Raw genomic sequence first — 18,650 nt, 5'->3', positions numbered from 1 at the left:
CGCTAACTTTCTGCTTCTTAATTCAGATAAAACTGAGGTTATTGTACTCGGCCCTGAAAATCTTAGAAATATGGTATCTAATCAGATTCTTACTCTGGATGGCATTACCTTGGCCTCCAGTAACGCTGTGAGGAACCTTGGAGTCATTTTTGACCAGGACATGTCCTTCAACGCACATATTAAACAAATATGTAAGACTGCTTTCTTCCATTTGCGCAACATCTCTAAAATTAGAAATATCCTGTCTCAGAGTGACGCTGAAAAACTAGTTCATGCATTTATTACTTCCAGGCTGGACTACTGTAATTCATTATTATCAGGATGTCCAAAAAACTCACTGAAAAGCCTTCAGCTAATCCAAAATGCTGCAGCAAGAGTCCTGACAGGGACTAGAAAGAGAGAGCATATTTCTCCTGTTTTGGCTTCCCTTCATTGGCTTCCTGTTAAATCCAGAATTGAATTCAAAATCCTGCTCCTCACATACAAGGTCTTAAATAATCAGGCCCCATCTTATCTTAATGACCTTGTAGTACCATATCACCCTATTAGAGCGCTCCGCTCTCGCTCTGCAGGCCTACTTGTTGTTCCTAGAGTATTTAAAAGTAGAATGGGAGGGAGAGCCTTCAGTTTTCAGGCCCCTCTTCTGTGGAACCAGCTTCCAGTTTGGATTCGGGAGACAGACACTATCTCTACTTTTAAGATTAGGCTTAAAACTTTCCTTTTTTCTAAAGCATATAGTTAGGGCTGGACCAGGTGACCCTGAATCCTCCCTTTGTTATGCTGCAATAGATGTAGGCTGCCGGGGGATTCCCATGATGCATTGAGTTTTTCCTTTCCAGTCACCTTTCTCACTCACTATGTATTAATAGACCTCTCTGCATTGAATCATATCTGTTATTAACCTCTGTCTCTCTTCCACAGCATGTCTTTATCCTGTCTTCCTTCTCTCACCCCAACCGGTCGCAGCAGATGGCCGCCCCTCCCTGAGCCTGGTTCTGCCGGAGGTTTCTTCCTGTTAAAAGGGAGTTTTTCCTTCCCACTGTCGCCAAAGTGCTTGCTCATAGGGGGTCATATGATTGTTGGGTTTTTCTCTGTATCTATGAAGCGCCTTGAGGCGACTTTTGTTGTGATTTGGCGCTATATAAATAAAATTGAATTGAATTGAATATTGTGCCTGCGCCTTATGATGGCATTTACTTACCTACTTTATACATATTTCTTTTCTCTTACAAAATTGACTTATCTCTACAACTAAGCTGACCACTCATTATGTTTGTGTTTTGTTTTTGTTTTTTTGTTTTGTTTTTTTCTTGGTTTGTGTGTTTTGTTTTTTCTGTGTCTGTGCGGGGGTGTGGGCTTTGAAACTCTCCAGATCTCTCTTGTGCACTCAGGAACTGTTATCTTGTACTCCAGGGTTTGCTACTCGTATATTAGACTGGACCCTTTCTTTTTTCTTTTTGTACACCCACTGGTACTCCTATAATTATGAGGTGGGAGTGTATGTTTCATATTGTTTTATGTTCTTCAAAAAGAAAACGGCATATTGTTCAATTTGTCTTTTGTAAAAATGGATGCAGAAACTTTAATAAAAATATCTGGGGGAAAAAAAAAGAAACGCACTGGCTTGACGAAATAAAGCGTTTTTGTACAACTTCATAGCTGTAACTTTTGATAGAAGACTCAGACTCACATCTTTATGGCTTTATCTTATAGAATTCAATATCCCCGTGCTGGGCAAACAGGTTTTGCAGCTGTTTGAGCTAAGATTTTCAAGTTATTCACAAAATGAAAACCTATACTTTGTTTCGGGCGAGAACTCCATTCAAATGCATGTAATAGTCAGAGTCTTCTAACTTTTGATAGAAGACTCAGATACAGTAGCGGTTATTGATATGGGCGACACAGGTGGTTGCCTGGTGCGGCATCATGGTGGGGGACCGCATCACGGGCATCGAAAAAAAAAAATTTTGCTCGTACTCATGCTGCCCCGACGTCATGCCAGCGCATACTGGGGATGGCATAGGCACCGATCGGTTTTCTATCGCCCATTTGCTGGGAGTAAGGGCGCCCTCCGTTTGCAAGGTGCGCCTGGTGCTTGCAGCACAGGGAGGAGAGGGCGGGGCTGCGGGGGATTCTCTGGCTGGAGCAGCATCTAATAACCAACTCGCAAAATAAAACAAAATAAAAACAAACCAACAAACACGAAAACACCAGACATTATGATACAGACATAATTTGCACCAATGTTTTTTTCGACATTCTGTTACAGATTATGTTTTAATATTAATTAGTCATTGTCAATTGTTGACTTGTCCTGTTGTCATTGTATGACAAATAATGAAGGCTGTCTGGTAGCTGTTTGCATACTCACTCTCTCTCTCTTCATATGTGTGCGTGTGTGTATGTTTCTCTGGTGAAATTCAGTATGGTTCCGACAACAGTTTTATGTTTGTTATGTTTTATGTACAATCCTTAATATTTATACACACATTTATACACACACATACACATAAAGTTTATATGTGTGTGTGTGTGTGTGGGGGGGGGTCGCTCAGGGCACCAAACAGGCTAGGACCGCCACTGGATATATCTTCGGGTTTTGCTTCAGATTTCATGAAAACAGACATAAATTTGCCTGTTTGATAAGTGCTGAACATTTTATTTCATCCAATTAAACATGAAACCATTTAATGGGTACAACTGCATTTTTGTTATAGTAAATTTTTTTTACTATTATTAATATTTTTGAATTGATTCCAGTGAACTGTATTGATAACTGCGCTGACTGCGTTACTGGAGGCTGGATTAAGGCACCAAGCCTCGGGACAGCGCAGCCTTGTGAATGACTGGAGGCTGTATCTTTTCAGAGGATTAAGGCAGCCTAAAGGTGGAGCAAAAATTGTGAAGGTTGGTGGCGGACGAGAGTGTAATCTTTTGAGCCGACGGGGACGCACGGCGGGAGAGATGGACAAGCCAGCTCTCGGATTTGGCGAATTCTCTGAGGAATTGGTGGGTTGATGGACACTCTTTAACCAACAGCAAACTGAACTACACATCCTCGGGGAACAGACATGCTGCACAAACTTGTGCTGCAAATCGGTAAGTTCCCTGAAACGTTCACTTATTGAACATAGTTCAGTAAGTAAGCGACCCTTGTTGTTCGTGCATGTGATTCAAAAAATAAATATATCAAATAGCTTTTATCTATAAGAAAGTAAAAACAGCAGCCACCGATTTACAGTCTCCTAGTCTAACCGGTGTTTATGCTGGTTTAGTTATCTGTTGTTGCTTTTTCAAAGTAAATACAAGCAACTCCCTACGAACAACGTCATCTTTAACGTCTTCTTTTTTGTGTCCTGTCAGCTTTAGCAGCAAGCCTCCTCTCACCTGAGCTGTCAAGTGCCACAGCTACTAAAACAAAAGCTCAAGGTAATCTATCACATCTTGCCATATCATTCATGTAGCTGCAGAGGGCAGGTGGCCTGATACTCGAATACTACTCTGGGTTTTAACCTAAAATGTAGTGAAATGTATGAATATTAATCTATCATGAGAAATAATAAAACTAATTATTAGATTGAGTGGCAGCACGGTGGCATGGTGGTTAGTACTGTTGCTGTACAGCAAGAAGGTCCTGAGTTCAATTCCACCATCAGGCTGGGGTCTTTCTGTGTGGAGTTTGCATGTTCTCCCCGTGTTTGCGTGGGTTCCCTCCGGGTACTCCGGCTTCCTCCGGATAATCCAAATTGTCCAGGGTGTACCCCACCTCTCGCCCTATAACAGCTGGGATAGGCTCCAGCGACCCTGATAAGTGGAAGCGAATGGATAGATTAGATTTTGTGATAATGATCTCATGAGAAAAGTGCAGTGATAATATTAAACTAATAAAATATCAATATAGTGCCAAAAAGTACTGTAGCACAGTATAGTAAATAATTAGCTAACCTGTAATGCTGAAAGTCTTCTATTTTAACCTTTTTCCATTGTTTCTGGCAGTATCTTCTCAAAAGATGGAAAAGTTTGACAAATCCAATTTGTGCTACAAAAATATGGATGTTTTAAAACTAAAGATACAAGGATGTGATCTACTTTTGGTAAACTGTGTACTTTATATTGCCTGTGTACCCGCTTCTAGTAAAGAACAACTCGGGTGTGACACCAGCTGGGGAGTGTGGGACCTGGGTAAAGAAGCCTGATGGAGGGTATTTCACATCACCGAATTACCCTGAGAAATACCCACCTGAGAGGGAATGCATCTATATTATAGAAGGTGAGACCTTATCTTGTTTTGTTTTTTAGCATCCTTACAGTACCACTTCCCACTCCTCCTGCTGTTAACTTCACCTTCTCTCAACCTCTTGGCCTGTTGTAGCCTCTCCTCGGCAGTGCATCGACCTGTTCTTTGATGAGAAGTATTCCATCGAGCCCTCCTGGGAGTGTAAGTTCGACCACATTGAAGTCCGCGATGGTCCCTTTGGTTTCTCTCCCATAATTGGTCGCTACTGCGGGCAGGAAAGCCCGTCATATGTCCGCTCCAGTGGGAGGTACTTGTACATCAAATTTGTGGCTGATAGTGAACTCGAGGCCATTGGTTTCTCAGCACGGTATAACTTCACAAAAGGTGAGTGAATGAAGCCGTGAGCAAGTTTCGTCTTCATAAAAGCTGTATTTTACACCAAACAATTATTGTTAATATTAAGCATCATTTTTAAATCAGTCACTCAAAGAGACAAACCCTTGTAAAACTGTAGCCCAACAAGTTCTCTTCAGTTTGAGCATTGCCTTGCACATTCTTTCAGTTTTAAGGTCAGGATGTACTCAAGTGTTCTCCATCAACAAAGCATTAAAATGTTTAAATAAATTTGAAGCACATTACCTTCCCCGGAGTCAAAGGCATAGCTAGGTGGAGAATATAACTCAGCATTTGGCAAACAGACACTGTTTGCCAAATGCAAATGGTTCAGCACAGACTAAAACGTTGCTTGACATCGACAAAACAGATATGATTGCATTTACTTGTATGTTTAAATAGAAATGGGACTGAATGCTAACATGGTTGGAAAAAAGGAAGGAAAAATAAAAGAAAAATGCAGATTGTTCTGTATAATCTAATTTATTGAGGAAGGTAATCAATCAAATCAGAGATAATTTGCGAGTATAATGTCTGATGACTCATGAGTGTATTAATCATTTATTGCATGTATTTTATTAATCATTTACAGTGGCGGTCCTAGCCTGTTTGGCGCCCTGGGCGAACATCCCACCCCCTCTCTCCACACACACACACACACACACACACACACACACACACACATTAAACTTTATGTGTATGTGTGTGTATAAATGTGTGTATAAATATTAAGGATTGTACATAAAACATAACAAACATAAGACTGTTGTCAGAACCATACTGAATTTCACCAGAGAAACATACACACACATATGAAGAGAGAGAGAGTGAGTATGCATAGTATTCAAACAGCTACCAGACAGCCATCATAATTTGTCATACAATGAAAACAGGACAAGTCAACAATTGACAATGACTAATTAATATTAAAACATAATCTGTAACATAATGTATTGTTTGGAGTTTAGTCTGTTACTGTTACTATTTTTACCATTTCTTCTTGGAGCAACTGTAGCCCACATCATTTCTTTAGGGGTTAATAAAGTATTCTGATTCTGATAGTTTCAGGATACATGACCTGCCATTATCCAATGACACATCTGCTTACCTGTATCTTTTACTTGTTTCTCCTCCTCTTCTTTTCTCTTTTTTCTAAGCTGAGCACCTAATGGCTTTGAACTTTTCTTGTCCATCTTGGTTTTAATTTTGCATTCCAGTAGGAACACCCATTCCCCAACCCGAGGATCACCACAACATAACCTAATAGACCTATGTAACCAATACATCTACTCACCAAAGAATGAGTGAAGCAATATGGATAACAGCAGAGGACAATTTATTTAGGGTCTGATGGCAATTTACCATCTGTGTCCAGCACTTTAAAGGATTGATGGACTGGAGCACATACGTCCTTAACCTACCCTCTTAAACATCAGCTTGACGCTGATACATCAAAGGAAACTTAACCGACTCTAAGTGCAAATGTTTCAACCTGAACAACTTAAAACTTCTCTGGGATACAATGTAAACAAAGACAAGAAGAAGAAAAAAGAAAAAAAATATTTCCATCAATAGCCACTTCTCCTAACCAGGAGACAAGTGAATATATTGGTGTAAAGAGTCTTTTTTTTCTCAGTGAATATACAAGTGAATATATTGGTGTAAAGAGTCTTTTTTTTCTCAGTCCTGGGGTTGTAACACCACAACCTCCTCAGTCCGTAATCAGAGAGTGTCTATTTGACAATAACCAAAATGTCTTTGGATAGTCTTTGTGAATGCAACCCCCCCCCCCAAAAAAAACAATGGTGTTAGCTGGCCAGCAAAATAAAGAGAGTGTATGGCACTGAGTGCGGGTGTGTGTGTGTGAGTACTTCGGTCCAAATAATCGAGGTCCGGATGGATGAATGGATGGCAGCCGCCGGTCCTTTAATGGCACCAGCGAGACAGCACAGTAGTAAGGCAGTAAGGCAGCACAGCAGCGAGGCAGCACAGCAGCGAGGCGTCTGGCAGGAGAACGAACGATAGTCTTTTTTTAAGGCTAGCTCACCCAAGCTTGCTCTCTGGCACAGCTACAAGCCATGTGAGCTCGTAACCCCACAGTGACATATGAACTTGGCTACCAACGTCTGCTTAGCATGGCAGCTAATTGTCGAGCTTGCTAGCTTATCCCCAATTAGCGATTAGCACCTTAATAACCATTACTACACATCACATCATAGCAAACACATGATAACCAGAGATGTGCAGTAATGTGTTACTGTAATCCGATTACTTTTTTCAAGTAATGAGTAAAATAAGGGATTACTGTTGCAAAAACGGTAATTAGATTACTGTTACTTTCCCGTAGGAACGCTGCGTTACTGCGTTACTAAAACCGTGATTATTTTGCAAGAATGTCTCATGACAGTGATGTAAGCAAGTGCGACATTCGTGACAACAGCTGTGTGCAGATCAACAATGGATAATATATCGAGTGCGGGAGAGAGTATGAGCGTTTAAAGCGTGGAAGTACTGACCTTATTTTGAGTTTGATTCCATAAAAAGTGACAAAAACGTTAGCGTCTGTTGTGCGTGGGAAGAAAACTTCTTTTTACAGCGAAAAAAACCCCTAAACTTCCAAGCAAGCACTGAGTGCGCTACGACGTAATGGGAAATTCACAGAGAAACCACAAATTAATACTAGTTCATGCCAACACATATCACTGCATATAATCTAACAGTGGAGTCGGGAACAGTTTTTATAAAAAAACCAAAACAGAGGTGCCAGACAATGCCTTACGTACAAAAACAATAATTACAATAATTTTTCTGATCACAGAGAAAAATTCCTAGCTCATCTGCTATTTGTATGAAAAGCCTGCAGATAATTATCTGAATCCAGTTGCTCAAGGCAAGAAAAGGTCCCAGTCTTTAGATTCCTGCCCATTCCTGAGACACGTTATAATTGCAGTGTCATCTGAGTATTTCTGGATTTGGCAAGACTAAAGATATATATTTGAAGTCTGCTGTATACAATATAAAAAAAGTGGAGCCAGGACAATCCCTCTAGAGCCCCCATGCTGCTCAGTAATGTTCCAGAAATGCTGTTCCCCAACCTGACAAAGTTGTGTTGTTTCTGTCGAACCAGCTCTGTTTTCTCTATATTCAAATTTTAACTTTGTAATCATATGCACTAGAGCTGATGTAATAGCTAAAAATTTTACTTTACCGTGTGCTTGGTTAGCACTGTTGCCTCACAGCAGTTCAATTCCACCAGGCTGGGGTCTTTCTGTGTGAAGTTTGCATGTTTTCCCCGTGTTTGCGTTGGTTTTCATTTTCCTCAGTCCAAAGACATGCAGTTTGTGGGGATAGGTTAATTGATTAATCCAAACTGCCCATAGGTGTGAATGTGAATGTGAGTGCAAATGATTGTCTGTCTCTGTGTGTTACCCCTGCAACAGTAATTGTCCTGTTAACAGCATCCGCGTTTAATTATTAAAAGTACCAAATAAACAATTATAATTACGATATTGACCTGTAAAGGGTGTACCTTGCCTCTCGCTATATGTACCCTGCGTCTCCCTGGGATATGCTCCAGCACCCCCCACGACCCTGGATAGTATAAGTGGAAGAGAATGGATGGATGAAGCTAACTGATTCTACAGTATTTGTAAAAGTCTTCAGTTGCAGAAATTAATATTAGACTTCTTTTTAAGGACCTTTTCAACATTTTCATTTTATGCATGTTTCCATGAAGCAGTATTGTTTGGAAACACTACAGATTTTGTTCCAGTTCATTGCTATTGCTGTATATCTTTTATCTATATATTTATCTATGATGCTAGATCACACGAATCAATTAGCTAAACTAAAATCATAATGCCATGGTGACCTGTAATATTCGGCTTCAAAATTCAAACATAACACAATTACCAAAGGCCTTCGAAACATGGTGTCTAACCAGATACTTGGCCCTGGTGTGGGTCAGTAGATGTTTTAAATTGCAGTCTCAGATAAATGAGAATTTGGCTCCCTGGCACTTTCATCTCGCATGATGGCATTTGGCTGATAGTTCTTAAACCGTGATGGTGTTGACTTCATCAATACAGGAGCCAGACAAAATAAGTTCCATAACACAAGTATCTTGTCTGGCTTCAGAAACAGATTGTGGATTTTACTGGGCTAGTCCTGAGAACACTGGCTGATACCACAACCTGTAACCTTCCTTGCCCTGTCTGTGAAGGTTCTCAGTCATCCAGGTCATCATAGTCAAAGGAGCTTGCAAAGAGAGGTGAAACGCCTTCAAGCAACTTAAAGAAGTCCAGACGCTTTTCTTTGCAAGCTCCTTTGAATTGCCCTGGTCTAGTTTCTCAAGTTGTATGTAGCATAACCAGGCCAGAAGTCATAGTCAAGTTGGGGGTGTTTGTCAGGTTTAAAGCCACAAAATACAGTCAAGGAAAAGGATCAACACATGATTAAATAATCAAAGGCTTAGTGATGTTTGGAGGCCATTGCCTGGTGTGGAAGAGGAAATGGAGAGCTGCAAACTGAATCCTTTTGAGAATTTTATACACCTCATATACTGTATGTTAAGGCTGCTGACTGGTTGCCTGTCCCCTTAATCCCAGTAATGATCTTTATTAATTCCTGCGCATCCGTCATACCTTTTTACTGACATTTGAGCTCCAGGCACTGATATTGTATTAGTTATTGGATATCAGTGCCTTTACCCTTTAATATCCTTGATCCTCAGTTTTCCCAGAAAATAAAGACATTACAAAACAGCTTGTAAAACATTTCCAGGGCAATTATTTTTAAATCCAAAATAAGAAAGACTTGATTTTCACAGTCTTTGAGGGAGTATATTATTGATTTAGAGAAAAATTAGTCCATGGGAACAGGGATTTTCCTATTTAACAGCATTCTGAAGTCACCGAAAAGTATGGTCACCAACTCCACTGTTAGATTATATGCAATGATATGTGTTGGCATGAACTGGTATTAATTCGTGGAAGCTGGAACTTTCCATTTAATGCCATTCTGAAGTTATGGAAAGACAAGCTCCTATAAACAAAGTCAAAAGGCTTTTACTCTGAAATGCAAAACGAGATTGATTTGAGATGGAGATGTTACCACTGTAGAGGTTGTGTATGGTTTGCATGAACTCCAGTTACTTAGTGGAAACAGTAATTGTCCTGTTAACAGCATCCGCGTTTAATTATTAAAAGTACCAAATAAACAATTATAATTACGATATTGACATGATAAAACTGTGGGGTTGTATACTGTCAATGTAGAGTGAAATGATCTTGTGGAAACAGCAACTTTGCTTTTAATGGGATTCTGAAGTCAGTGAAAGAGTGGGTCATACATGGGCAATTTCAACGGGCCATTACTTTAAAAGGCAAAATCAAGGCGACTCGAAATTGACTTGATATCCCCGTGATAGTGTACACTGTTGATCTTGAGTGAAATTATCCCGTGGAAACAGCAATTTTCATTTTTAGAGCATTTTGAAATCGTTAAAAGAGTAGGTTGTATATGGGCAATTTGAAACGGCTTTTATTTTGGACGTCAAAATCAGACTGATTTGATATTGATATGGTGTCACTGTGGGGTTGTATACTGTTGATCTAAAGTGAAATTATGCTGTGGAAATAGAAATTTTCCATTTTAGAGCATTTTGAATTCGCTCCAAGAGTAGGTTGTATATGGTGAATTTGAAAAGTGTTTTATTTTGGAAGGCAAAATCAGACTGATTTTATATTGATATGGTGTCACTGTGGGGTTGTATACTGCTGATCTAAAGTGAAATTATCCTGTGGAAACAGCAATTTTCATTTTTGGAGCATTCTGAAATCATTAAAAGAGTAGGTTGTATATGGTTCAAGGTTCAAGGTTCTTTATTTGTCAAATGCATAGTTATACAAGTATAACACACAGTGAAATGTAACCTGACACGCTCCTCAACATGTGCACAAATTGGGGGGGGGTAGAGGAAGAACATTTTATATATATATATATATATATATATATATATATATATATATATATAGTATATACATTAGGTGAATGTGCAGTAGTAGCAGCCAGCAGGTGAATTCTGTACATTAATATGAATAGACATCTGACTATTTTACAGGATAGACAATATGAACATATGTAAAATTAAAGGAATTTGAAATGTACATTGTTCCTTGGTTTAGTGTCTGGAAGAGAGTCCTGTCTCAGTCAATTATAGATGATGTGAGAGGGCGGGTGTGTGTGTTTAGGGCCCGGATGGCTTGGGGATAGAAGCTCCTCTTGAGTCTCTCTGTCTTTGCCCGGAAGATGCGGAACCTTCTACCAGATTGCAGAAGTTGGAACAGTTTGTTGCCAGGATGGGACGGGTCCTTCAGTATCTACGCTGCTCTAGTCCGGCATCTCCTGGTGTAGGTGTCCTGAAGCGGGGGGAGAGCAATCCTGCAGCAGCATTCTGCTGTACGGATCACTCTCTGGAGAGCTTTTTGGTCCTTCACACAGCTGTTCCCAAACCACGATGTCATGTTCTGTGTGAGGATGCTCTCCACAGCGCCTGTATAGAGAATCCTGAGGATCTTTGGAGAGACCCTGAACTTCCTCAGTTGTCGTAGGTGATACAGGCGCTGCCTAGCCTTTTTGGTCTGGACCTGAATGTGGGCTGACCATGAGGGTTTGCTGTTCTTGGGCACAGGGATGATGGTGGATCTTTTGAAGCATGTGGGGACCACAGACTTCACCAGGGAATCGTTGAAGATGTAAGTGAACACACTTGCTAGCTGGTCAGCACAGCAGATGGCCGGTGATGCCGTCTGGCCCCGCCACTTTCCTTGTGTTCACTCTCCTCAATGCCGCTCGGACGTCATGCTCCGCGATGCTGGTCACCGGTCTCTCGCTGATGACATCACTGTCCTCAGTAGTCAGGTGGTAAATAGCATTAGCCGCCTGGCTAACCTCGAAATGGGCGTAGAACTGATTCAGCTCGTTGGTGAATGCAGAGTTGGCATTGATCGGCGCAGTGTCCCTGGCTTTGTAGTCCGTAATGGTGCGTAGTCCGTGCCACATACTCCGTGTGTCACCCTGGTGGAAGCGGGACTCCACACGTTCCCGGTATCGGCGTTTGGCATCTCTCACCGCGCACCGCACGCTGTACGCCGTATGAGGCCGCTTTGTAGGCGCTCATATCGCCAGTGGCGAGACCCGTGTTGTAGGAGGCGGTCCTGGCGTTTACTGCAGAGCGGATCGATCTGTCCATCCACGGTTTCTGGTTTGGGAATGTGGGGAATCTCGCAGTGGGGATAATCTCCTCCGCTAGCATATTGACGAAGCATACTGCTACTTCCGTAAACTCGTTGATGTCGACTGCGCATGCTCTGAACATGTCCCAGTCGACGTCATTGAGTGCGTCCTGTAGCGTAGCTTCTGATTGGGCAGTCCACCGTTTTACCTCGCTCGTGGTCACGTCTTCCCTCCGTATGTTTTGTTTATACTGGGGAATGAGGAAGATGGCGTTGTGGTCAGACTTCCCAAAAGCCGGGTGTGAGACAGCTTTGTAACCCTGCTTGTATGGCGTGTAGCAGTGATCCAAAATTCAATCCCCCCTCGTTGGACACGAGACATGCTGGTAAAAGTTTGGCGTGACTTGTCTGAGGTTCGCTTTGTTAAAGTCTCCTGCTACAATGAGGGCTGCGCCCGGGTCCTTGTTTTGAAGTGAGCTCAGCACATCATGTAGTTCGGACAAAGCCATACCTGTGTCCGCTTGGGGTGGGATGTAGACCACCGTGGCGATGACCGAGGTGAACTCACGGGGCAGATAGAAAGGGCGGCACTTAATGCTCAGGAACTCCAGATGTGGCGAGCAGCCGCTGGAGAGAGTAGAAATGCTCCTGGCATCACACCACTTTCTGTTTACCATGAAACACACTCCTCCAACTTTGGTTTTGTTCGACTCTGCCGTTCTGTCCGCGCGGAGCACAAAGAATGAATCAGACGGAGTTACGGCCTGGTCCGGCACGGTGGGGGTCAGCCATGTCTCCGTGAAGCACAGAATGTTGCAGTCCCTCATGTCACGTTGGAAGGTGACCCTTGCTCTTAGGTCATCGAGCTTGTTCTCCATGGATTGTACATTGGCCAGTAGGATACTGGGCAGTGGTGCGCGATGCGCCTGCTGTCTCAGTCAGTTCCTAATACCAGCGCGTTTCCCCCGGCGCTTCTGGGCAATTGGAAACGGCTTTTATTTTGGAAGGCAAACTCAGAATGACTTGATATTGATATGGTATCACTGTGGGGTTGTATACTGTTGATCTAAAGTGGAATTATCCTGTGGAAGCAGAAATTTTCCATTTTAGAGCATTTTGAATTCGCTCCAAGGGTAGGTCATATATGGGCAATTTGAAGAGCCTTTTATTTTGGAAAGCAATATTAGACTGATTTGATATTGATATGGTATCACTGTGGGGTTGGACACTGTTGATCTAAAGTGGAATTACCCTGTGGAAACAGAAAATTTCCTTTTTAGAGCATTCTGAAACCACTGAAAGTTAGGTCTTAAATGGGTAAATTCAACAGGCCATTAATTTAAAAAGGCAAAATCAGACTGACTTGATATTGATATGGTGTCACTGTGGGGTTGTATACTGTTGATCTAAAGTAAAATTATCCTGTGGAAACAGCAATTTTCATTTTTAGAGCATTCTGAAATTGTTAAAAGAGGTCTTAAATGGGCAATTTCAACAAGCCATTAATTTGGAAGGCAAAATCAGACTGACTTGATATTGATATGGTATCATTGTGGGTTTGCATACTCTTGACCCAGATTGAAATTCTCCTGTGGAAACAAGAATTTGTCTTTTTAGAGAAATCAGAATTCATTGAAAGATTATTTCCCGTATGTGTCATTTGAAAGGGCTCTTATTTTGAAAGGCAAAATCATAGTGACTTGAGATTAACCTGGTATCACTGTGGGATGGAATACTGTCAATATAGATAGTAATTATTCTGTGGAAACAGCAATTTTCCATTTTATAGCTTTCTGAAGCCATTGAAAACGCACACCGATATATGGTCAATTTGAAAGGGTCATTATTTTGAAAGGTAAAATAAGAATGATTGATATCCGATTGTTAAGTGATGACGTGAGGAATCCTACTTCCGGGTCTAAAGTAGTCTGCGTTTAATATGGCTTTTGTCTTGTTAACATGTTTAATTTTATGTATTTTCTTCTATTTAATCTCAAAAAGCTCCTAAAACTGTCAGTGATCACTGTTGACCTTCCTCGGCTTTTATTACCGCTAATCATTTATTTAAGCTCAGTTTTTAAAACCTTAGGATGTAACTACAGCCCAGCCCATGCAGCAGTATATGAATGACTAACCTCGTATTGTGGATGGATTATCTCAGTTGTTCTCCTGGCTGAAGTTTGGTCCTTTTACAGCATCCTGCCATGCGATTACATTTGTTCCTGACCACTGAGAACACTCACGTTAACTTTTATCGAGTGGAAAAAAAGTTAGCTTGTTTATACTATGCTAACATAGCTGTGTCGCTAGCGGTCACGTAGCACATCATTATATACCAGCTAGCCCAACTTCAGTAACCCTACAAACGTCACTGCTGTTTAGTTTTCTGTCTTCATTTATGCTGGAAGTGATAACAGAGCTGTACGTTTTAATTTGTTTCCAAAACCCCGCAGTCAGGACATGCTATATTGTATTTAGATAGAAGCTAGCGAGCTAACTCCCTGCTAACTTCTAACTCCATTAAATGTCATAAATTCCGTTTTCATGGATGCCTGGATGTTAAACTCAATTGTTACACCTGGTAGAGCAGAACGCTGATCATTTTATTAAAGATGAAAGACTTTAGACAGTTTTTCAACTCTCAGTAATGCCATAGTGATCGTTTGATATATGGACCTGCAGCGGAGTTTAGGTCCAGATACGGCTAGTGACGTCAGACTGAACAACCGGATTGACATGGTATCACTATGGGGTTGTATACTGTCAATATAGACTGCAACTAGTCTGTGGAAACGTGAATTTTCCATTCTGAATTAATTGAAAAAGTAGTTAAAAAATAAACATTTAGAGGGCTTTTACTTTGAAATCCAAAAGGAGATGGCTTTAATATTGACATGTTACTACTAGAATACTAGGGTATGTCATTTGTATCCAACATTAGAGTGTGCAAACAAGACTAATTGATATTTATGAATGTGCTCTTAATTTACTGGAAGTTGGCTTTTGTTTAGAAGTCATGCTTCAGGATATTTTATTTTGAAATCAGGTTTCCACGTCTTTTGCCATAATACTTTGAATACACAGGGAACGTAAAACAAAGTGGAGGCTGGCTTGACTGCAATGCTGGAATTGGAGGCTGGCTTGACACCAGTGCACCAGGGTAAACCTCCGCCTACCCTACTCCTGCTTTACAGGTGAAAATAGAGCAACAGGACCGCTAGTCTTTGACTTTATTTATTTTCTGCTGTGTTTTACTTGCATCTATTTGAAAGAGTGAGTGTAAACACAAAAATATAGTGTAAATACTAGTGATTAGTTACTATTTTATGTGCTGGAATGTGCAGAAAATAGGTTTAAATGTTAAACTAATTTCTTCAAGTCAGAGAATGGTGCATATAATTTAATTTTTACTTGATGCATAAAGTTAAAAGATTAAAACGGATAAAACAAGTTTTAAAAAAATAGACTTTTCCATTTGATTACATTTTGTATGATGGATTATGCAGAAAAAGTAGAATTGGGCTGAAAGATCTATTGCTTTGTCACCTCTTCTGGTTGTAAATCATTTTTAAAAAGTAACTAAGTAACTAAGTAATTAATTACTTTTGAAAATAAGTAATCAGTAAAGTAACGGGATTACTTTTGGGGAAGTAATCAGTAATTAGTTACTGATTACTTTTTTCAAATAACTTGACCAACACTGATGATAACCAGTGTTGGGGAGTAACGGAATACATGTACCGCCGTTACGCATTTAAAATACAAAATATGAGTAACTGTATTCCGTTACAGTTACCGTTTAAACAGGTGGTATTCAGAATACAGTTTCTTTGTTGAAATAAATGGATTACACTGCGGTACTTTCCTGGTTCATATTGTCGCGGGTCAGGACTGTTTGGGTTTTGTTTGACAGCTACGTTCTGTTGTTCTAGGCGGCAGCGTTACGGTTGCCATGGTTACAGGGCGACGCTCTCTCTCTCTCTGCGACTGTGTGTTTCCTGGGTGAGAGAGCGCCTTTTCGTTATTGTTGTTGTTGTTGTGCTAAGCTAACAGGCAGAATGCTACAAGCATAGCTCTAAAGAATGTAGCATCATGGGCAGTGTAGTCCGTGTTGCAGGGAGAATGGACTGCCATACACGTTATGGGTCTGTGAGCGCGAGGAGGGAGAAAAAGGGGAGTGGAAAGGTACGAGTTGTCATCGAGGAAAAAAGGGAGCTGGAAGCATGTAAATATAATAATAACCACTTCAGCCAAGACGAGTGCCTGACGAGCCCAGTTGTAAGTAAGCTATTAAGACTCGACCGTACACCGTGTTCGTGTTTTCCTCCGAAAACAATAAGTTCCGTTGGAGCAGCCTTTCAACGCCTCTCTCTGTCTCTCGCAAGAAAAGTTGACCCACACAACAAAGTAAAGCTATTTTTCGGCTACGAGCCGACAGGGACCCCGCCGTATTAGTCAGAGTTCCCTTTACTACAGTTCGGAGTCGCGGACCTTCAGTAATAGTAATAAATCACACAGCAATAGTACATTCACGTTGTTGTAAAAAGCATGATAATATATTAGGTAATCCAAAGTATTCAGAATACGTTACTGTCATTGAGTAACGTAACGGAATACGTTACAGAATACATTTTGGGGCATGTATTCTGTAATGGAATACATTTTAAAAGTAACCTTCCCAACACTGATGATAACACATGGAATAGTATAATATACTAGTGATGGGTCGGGTGCGAACGAAATGGCTCTTTGAGCCGGGTCTTTGACGTGAACGACGTGAGCCGGCTCCTTATCGCGAGCCATGGGTTGTTGTTTTTTTTTCCTTTCTCTCACCCTCTCTCTAGCACTTTTTTCCCGCTTCACTCCGCACGCGAGCCTTGTGCTTTGCGCTGGGAAGACGGGGAAGGGGCGGTAGTTACACTGGCAGTAGCACAGAGAGAGAAAGAGAGCCAGGGACAAAAACAAAACTCCAAAAGACGTAAAAACTCCAAAACACGTACAAAACACAACAGAAGTGCTTCAGGATGCTAGGTGCAGTGTTGAGATTTTGTTACCTAGTCGCTACACAAGCCAGCAAGTACCAATGACCTGATTTGGTGTGTGGTAGTAACAGGTAAATGAACTTTTTTTTTTTATTATTTGAATATATATGAGTGCTTGTGTATAAATACACAAACCATACACATATGCTTTCAATTGTTTAATTTAAGTGATGTAGATAGCTCTGTTTTGGAAGTTCAGTTAACTCTGTGTGGTTTTTTTTTTTGTTAATGTGTTTTGGAATTTGTACGTGCTTTTTGGAGTTTGTACGTGCTTTTTGGAGTTTGTATGTGCTTTGTCTCTAGGGGCCACCACATATATTTATATATAAAAATATATATAAAACCACTTTTTTTTACACTAGCGATTCCTTTTGTGCATAATTTTATATTATTGTTAATAATACATTAATTAAAGCAACAAAACAACCTGAAGAGCCAGTTCGGAGCCGAAAGAGTTCTTTAAAAAAGAGCCGGAAATCCCATCACTATAATATCGCATCCACTTAACACACTGTTTGCTGCTACAGCTACACATGTTTCTTTTCCAAATATTTATTTATAAGTGACTTATGTATGTATGTATGTATGTATATATATGTATATATTGTACTATTCTTAGTTAGCGTATTGTCTGTCTTGTCTTAATGTTGGTTTAAAATGGAGCACTGTAACAAAAAATAATTTCCCCCAGGGATCAATAACGTATTCTGATTCTGATTCTGATATACATACGAAACAGATTTTTACCTGGCAGGAGAACGAACAATAGTCTTTTTTTAAGGCCACTGCAGAAGAAGATATTCCCGACTAGCTCACCCAAGCTTGCTCTCTGGCACAGCTACAAGCCATGTGAGCTCGTAGCCCCTCCTGCTAGGATGTACTACCTAGTGATGGGTCGGTCTGCCGTTCTGTCCGCGCGGAGCAGTGTGAACATAGCCTAAGATGGCTCTTAGGCTATGTTCACACTGCAGGCGAAAGCGCATCAAATCCGATTTTTTTTTACCCTATGCGACCCATATCCGATCATGGTATGACAGTGTGAACGGCACAAATCCGATATTTTCAAATCCGATCTGGGTCACTTTCGTATGTGGTACTGAATCCGATACATATCTGATGTTTTAGAAAGCGACTGCTGTTTGAACGGTCATGTCGCATTAAATCCATCTTTTACGTCACTGACACAAGACAGACGCCAATTATCAGTGCCGGAGAAGACATCGTGAACGCTTCCTGGCCATCCAGTGTAGATGTTAGTGAAACTGTTGGGAAGACAACGTGAACATTTTATTTGTACTGTATAATCTGCAGATTCTGACAGAAATCTGCAACTATCCTTTGAAGCATCGCTCCTCTCTAAAACAGGCAGGACCCCCAAGCACCTGGCGCACCTCCATCTGCCCAGTCTGCCCAGCTGCCTCTGAGCCCCGGCTCACTTCCACTCCTGCTGCGCTGCCGCTGCTTGCCATATGGGTGGCAATCAGGCCAGCTCCCAGGCTTCCGCTGGAAGCGCGGGCGACTGCCAGAGTGGACACTTGGGGCATGGGGCACCGATGGTCCAGCCGATTCCCTCGCCTGCTCGCGGGGTGGGGTGAAGCGGGCGATGGGGGTATGTGGCAGGGCGTGTTCTGCGATGCCGCTGCAGGTTTGGTGGTGGTGATGTGTACGGCTGCCAGCGGGAGAGCTGCAGCCGTTGAATGTACTGTTACAGCAACCGTGTGATTATTGTAAGAATAAATAAAT

General features: G+C 41.2%; 1 protein-coding gene across 1 annotated transcript in view; it reads left to right on the top strand.

Annotated features, from left to right (window-relative positions):
* Nucleotides 1-3,071: 3,071 nt before the first annotated feature.
* Nucleotides 3,072-18,650, top strand: part of LOC146688314 (neuropilin and tolloid-like protein 1) — a 42,772-nt gene continuing 27,193 nt past the window's right edge. The window contains exons 1-4 of the mRNA XM_085438571.1: nucleotides 3,072-3,099; nucleotides 3,364-3,429; nucleotides 4,136-4,270; nucleotides 4,373-4,621. Coding sequence (XP_085294697.1) covers nucleotides 3,072-3,099; nucleotides 3,364-3,429; nucleotides 4,136-4,270; nucleotides 4,373-4,621 — 478 coding nt within the window. The remainder of the gene's footprint in view (nucleotides 3,100-3,363; nucleotides 3,430-4,135; nucleotides 4,271-4,372; nucleotides 4,622-18,650) is intronic.

Source organism: Copadichromis virginalis, linkage group LG18 (assembly GCF_057382275.1).
Source record: "Copadichromis virginalis isolate Kocher_CV1m ecotype Utaka linkage group LG18, C_Virginalis_male_GT1.1, whole genome shotgun sequence".
NCBI classification, from domain to species: Eukaryota; Metazoa; Chordata; class Actinopteri; order Cichliformes; family Cichlidae; genus Copadichromis; species Copadichromis virginalis.
Note: the sequence above shows the minus strand (reverse complement) of the source record. Positions and strands in the feature narration are given on the sequence as shown.